Source organism: Berghia stephanieae, chromosome 13, assembly GCF_034508935.2.
Source record: "Berghia stephanieae isolate SIO BIC M18660-M18661 chromosome 13, UCSD_Bste_1.3, whole genome shotgun sequence".
Taxonomy (NCBI): Eukaryota; Metazoa; Mollusca; class Gastropoda; order Nudibranchia; family Aeolidiidae; genus Berghia; species Berghia stephanieae.
The window spans coordinates 24,197,532-24,203,665 of NC_088372.1; the positions used below are offsets into that span (position 1 = coordinate 24,197,532).

Consider the following 6,134-nt stretch of genomic DNA (forward strand, 5'->3'; position numbering starts at 1 on the left):
AAGTTTAATTGTGATGGGGTCTTGTTTTTCCAATCAGGGGGGAATTTATAACAATTTTCTTTTTAAATATCTATAACTGTACTACCCCACTTGACCTACTTACAAATAAAATCTAAACTGATTTACCCCCTCCACCACCCTCTTTTCCTTTTTGACCATCAATTGCCTTGTGTCTGACGCCATAAAAATGGGAGTGTCGCCAAAATTCATGCATTTGAGCACAAGTGTCAAAATATGAAACAAGACATGATGGTGCTTTTTTCATGAATCCACCACTTGAGCTGAGCTTTTATCAGAGGAAAATGTCTGATACGACAAAATCAGCAGAAAACTTTTGAGAAAATAGCAAAATCCCGGAATTTCGCGGATCCCCAGAAGAAGATTATCATCACTGAGTAAGGAAGCTATGGAAATGCCCCCATTAAATAAGCCATTCTTTTATTTTATTGATTAAACGGCAATAAATACTACCTGCACATAAAACTTAGGTAAAGCCACCAGTGCGTTCATAATATTGGTGAGGATGGAGGGGGTCGGAGGCGGATAGCGATACCGCAACTCCGGTCTCCTCGGATGCTTGAGGCTGAAACAATTAAAAATAACCAATTATTAGCTTTGGAAAGAACAACTTCCTTCATGTCAGGTTCAATTTTAGTATAACCTGAATTGATACAGAGCTGCCAACCCATGATGTCACTTAACCCTCTCCTTACCAACTATAGGAAAATCGTCACATTCGTTACAATACAACCAAGTATATTTAAATTCAAATTTCTTTTGTACATCATAAAACTTGAAGAAAATGACGAGTGTGTTATAGAACATGTTTTGCTAAATAAATTATGTATGGCAAGAACTTTACTGCTATTGACTATTGTGTTTGAGTTATAAAAAATATTTTTCTGTGTTAGTTGGGTGTGAAGTTTTGGGGAAAATCCTGAGAATGGCTGGTAAGGAGAGAGTTAACCACTTTAAAACTAAAAAAAACTCAGGAATTTCACTTCAAAGTTAGGATTTTTTATTGAACTAAAAGGACAAAAGTAAAAAGATCTCTTTACTCTAAAAAATGCTGATTGAATTCTAATGAATTTATATTCAAGAAATAGAAGTATTAGTTTTTAATAGTATTCATTCATATATCTTGACCATTAATTTATGAGACATTAAGACTTAAAAGTCTTTGATATGAAATCTAATAAAACCAGAAACAAGATTAAGAGACTCAGATTAGACGCATCACTTTTTTAAAACATCACCCAACTTTCAAGAAATAAAACCAAGGAAAAAATACAGGATTTAAAATATTTCAATTCTCTCAAAAAGTTGGGATAACCCTGGGATAAACATGGGAGTTTGCAGTTCTGATGACAATTTACCATTTTTACCCATAGAGCAGAACAGTGAAAATGATGAGCCAGATGGCGATGTGGTTAAGGATTTGCACTTCTGCCAGAGAGACCCAAATTCCAGTTCTGGTACTCATTTTTTTTTTTTCTCTTAGTAAGAAACTTAGCCCCTATCACTCACCTTGCAACTGGTTATCTGAAATACTTGGCCCGTGGCCATCTAATGAGATTTTTGGTAATGGAATAACTGGACTGAAATTTGACAGCTTTTAGTAATAATAATAATAAATAAATAAATAAATAAATAATAAAATAAACTTTGCTGCATAAATTCCAATGCTGTATTTCATTGTTATTTTTGAAAAACATTGAAACTTGTATTTAAAAAATGACTTACCATTGCAAAAAGAGACGAACTGTTTATAATGATTTGTACCACAACATTGCTGCAGCAGTCTATCAAAACAACAAAGTTAAAGTACAGAGTTTGCGAGTGCAAATCCCTGTGTAATAAAAACAATGAACAAAAAGTTAAACTAAGTCTATGACTTTCAATTCAAATATCAAGAGCCACTTTTATATATTTACCCCCAAGAACAAAATGTTGCATCAAACTTGATTTCTCTGGGTTCTGTCTTCATCCTATCAGTCCCAGAGTTCATCTGCTGATCCAACTTTCTTCTCCCACCCACATCCTCAGATCTTTGTCTAAAGCAAAACAATGTAATATTTTAAAAGTTGAAGGACAGCACTTCTGTTTAAAAAGGAAACTGTAATAATTTTATGCAGATATCCTAGAGAGAGTTAATAAATTGGAAATGATGGTCAACAGAATTTACAGTTCACATAATTTCCATAAAGCAGTAGTTCTTCTCAATCGCTGTCTTCGACAAATTCTCAAGTTGAAATGGTTTGACAAAGTGCCAAATGCTGACCTTTGGACAAGAACAAACCAAGAGCAAATGGATATCCAGGTCAGACGCAGAAAGTGGTGATGGGTTGGCCATACTATGCGAAAAGAGCCCTGTAATATAACCAAGCAGGCTCTCGAATGGAACCCACAGGGCAAGAGGAAATAAGGTCGTCCAAAATAGACTTGGAGGAGAAGCCTTCACCAAGATTTGTGTGTCTCCAATCTTACCTGGAGTGAGGTTAAGTTCTGTGCCAAGGACAGAAGAAGATGGAAGAGTGCTGTTGAGGCCCTATGCTTCGCCAGGAACCAAGAGGCATGAGTCAAAAAGTAATTCAAGTCAGTAGTTCTTCAATCCAGAGGCTCAGTGAGCCTGAGTTTAGATAAGTTTCTGTAGTGATAAGTGGATGGAAGTCTGCTACCCTGTGGATATGATGCTAATAATTCGTGAGGTACTTTCAACAAAATCTATCAGAGACTACTACCTAATCATTATTTATACCTATCCATTTATTTGTGTGGTGACTGTGCTAACAATACCATGCTGGATTTCCACCTCATTGGTTTAGTAAGAATTAACTAGTGGTGCATTAAATTTCAACAAATATACGCAATCGCTCTTTGCAATTTGAGTTTTAATAATAAAATGAAATGCAGTAACAGTTCATAAACTAGTCTAATTAATAAAGTGTAACATGCGTGTAACCAAGGACAATTTCTAAAAAAAAAATGTTTTTGTGACATCATTAATTTTTCGTGAAGTAAGCAAGTTTACATTTGGCACTGCAAGGATAAAATTCTTAGTGATCAGTAAAACATTCTCAATATCTATAAAAGGAGATTTTGGCCTGCAACCTTTCAAACTATGTATATATATAAAAATTTAGTGAATGACCCATCCTTTTGTTAAAATTATTTAGACAGACATATATCGATGGCCAATGATCTAACCTCTGAAGTAGCGTCTTTGCAAAAGGCTACATCAGAGGTTTGATCAATTATATATTGAATTTTAAATATTAATAATAATAATAATAATAATAATAATAATAATAATAATAATAATAATAATAATAATAATAATAATAATAATAATAATAATAATAATAATAATAATAATAGTAATAATAACAATAATATCTTTATTGTCCATGAAGGCAATATTTCATTTGGTTACAGCATATACATAATATACGCAAACAGACATAAATGAAATAAAAAGTGCAAAACTACACATACACACACACACACGCACAAACACACACTTAAGAGTGAACAATTGTCTAATTCATTGCCCCATTGAGAAACTTTAAAAAAAAGAATTTTAAAAACAAAGAACAAAAAAAAAACAAAAAAACAACAACAAAACAACTTGAGCTCTTAAAAAGCGCAAAATCCACTAAACATGCTCAAAGCATTTTACATGGGGTCTTTAGTCAACAGCAACACGTAACATGTAGGACAGGTCATGATGCTTGTCAATTGAAATTACACTTGTGACCAAATTTATTTGTCACAATTTTTTTTTAAATCCTATTTCAAACAGTACAAGTTGATATTTAAGATCAATTTTTCATTCAAAGCCTTGTTCACTGTCCAGGACAAAAATACTCTCTCACATTACTGAGTGACGGAAAGCCAACTGATGTAGTAGTAGTATCAATAGGCTTCAATCCTTCTAAAAATGGCAATGGCAAAAAGTAAAGAAAAACAGCAAGACTTACTTATCACCATCAAGAAGAGATGGGGTAGCAGAATCATCGGATCTGGCAATCTCAACAACAAGCTTTGATCCAAGGAGGTCAGCTTGGTGGAGCTGGTGTAACACCTAAGTAAAAGAAAAAATCATTTGTTCATCCATTCTAATATTATCCTATTGGATTAACTCTCTCCTTACCATCCATTTTCAGGATTTTCCCCAAAACTTCACACCCAACTAACACAGAAATATATTTTTTATTACTCAAACACAATAGCAGTAAGTTCTTGCGATAAATCATTTCTTTAGCAACACGAATGTGACAATTTTCCTCTAGTTGCTAAGGAGAGGATTGAACAAACAGCATGACATCAAATAATAAGCAAAAGAGGGTAAGAAACAATCATAAAAGAAATTCTTCACTTACTTCAGTGGCATGGTCTTTACTTGGAAAAACGGCAAAGGCTGTGTTTTTCTGGGGAGTGAAATCAAATTTTCAAATTATCTTTAAAAACAAAACAAAAAAAAAGAGGGTTCATAGAGAACTGGATATAAAATGCATATAGGAACATGAAAGGAAATAAATAATATTAATAAAATATCAATAATTTTTTTTTAATTGTCAAGACAGATAGATGGCATTACCGAATTGGTTAGAGATGAGTTTCTCAGAATAACTGTCTGAATGTGATTCAATCCTGTCAGTCAAAGCCACTAATTCCTCTCATTAAAGAATTATATTTGCCTTCCTTTCCTGTAGAAAGTTGTCAGGTACTGCCAGGCTACGTTCATGGCAGGACTACAAGATGACCATGTGTGTGGGGAAATTGACCAAAATAGCCATAATAAAAATCATATTTTTATTATTAATTTTTATTCTTATTTTTTAAATTACATTTAAATTCTTAAAAAATACAATTTCCTAGTCTGGACGAATGTTCTTATCAACAAAACTGATGAGTTTTTCAAGGGAGTCAAAGTGTATGAGTTTTTGGCCATGTGAGGTTCCATATGGCCAATCTGTAAAATTGAAATTGGGCACACAAGCAACTCTGACAAGGATACATTCATGATGCCCTGAATGTAGGGAGCAGGGCTGCCAAATGGCCACGTAAATTGGCCACACAGAGAATTGTGATTCTATTAATAACATTTTTTTTTCTTTAATCTTTTTACAAAAAACATTTTTTTCCTTGTCTAGTCGATTTTTTGTTTATCATAACCAATGAGTTTTTCAAAGGGGTCAGAGTGTTTGTGGTGTTTGACCAAATGAGGTTCTATTTCATAACTTTTGAAGTCGAATTTTGTCATTCATGTGAAATTCTGGCCATCTGCCAGCTCTGGTAGGTAGTCTATTGCAGTAGGGCATTCAAGCTTGCTTCATTCATGGCAGTTATCTATTTGAAAGGATTTGTGTAGAGTTATTGCCAATTCTCAAGTTTCAGTCATAATCTTTTCAAGCACTTTGTTTACCCAAATTGTTTCTGACATATTTTTCTCTATTTCAACAAAGTCACGCATTCCTGTTTTCCCAATGTTTAGAGACACTATTTAAAGACTTCCATACGATTATTAGTCGTAAACCTCAGCGGGTTGTGATCTCCTCCTCCACCACCACCTTCTTCTCATCACTCAAGAGGCTAATGGACTCACACGCCCACTGCACTCTTATAATTCTTCTTACAGAGTTGCATCAGTTCACCCATTTTTTTAAAAGTTTGTTTTTTCTCCAATGGACAAAGGTTCACAAAGACTTCATCTTCGGATTGCAGGAAGAGATAGATTTTGTATTTGATATCGAGATTGAATTTTCTATATTTTGATATCTTACAGATTTTTTAATTGATCATGCAGCCTGAGTACGCAGTTTTGTGTGGCACAAAGATTTTGATTTTTAAAATATTTGATATTGATACCAAAATGTCGATAATTTTGCAACTTTTTTATCTGTGCCTATATGAGCCCGTTAGTAATATGGAGGGGGAAAAAATTAAGAAATGGAGTGAGTAGAGAAGTGACAGAAGAAAAATATATGTAAATGGAGACAAAAATATCATAAAACCGCCTTTGTCTGTCGTCACGAGATAGGCAATCAACAAGACTAATAAAAATATCAAAATGGCAAATGGGAAAACAGAAGATGTGTGGAGGGCAAGACAAGTAGCAAGTGAGCAGCTAA

General features: G+C 33.7%; 1 protein-coding gene across 3 annotated transcripts in view; it reads right to left on the reverse strand.

The window, feature by feature from the left end:
- LOC144958523 (RNA-binding region-containing protein 3-like) overlaps window positions 1-6,134 on the reverse strand; it is a 47,620-nt gene that overhangs the window by 16,992 nt on the left and 24,494 nt on the right. For all 3 annotated transcript variants that reach the window (XM_078890551.1, XM_078890550.1, XM_078890549.1), the window contains exons 2-5: window positions 4,383-4,430; window positions 3,981-4,084; window positions 1,935-2,054; window positions 472-583 (exon numbers count right to left, since the gene is read on the reverse strand). In XM_078890551.1, the coding sequence (XP_078746677.1) occupies window positions 472-583; window positions 1,935-2,054; window positions 3,981-4,084; window positions 4,383-4,430 (384 nt within the window). The remainder of the gene's footprint in view (window positions 1-471; window positions 584-1,934; window positions 2,055-3,980; window positions 4,085-4,382; window positions 4,431-6,134) is intronic.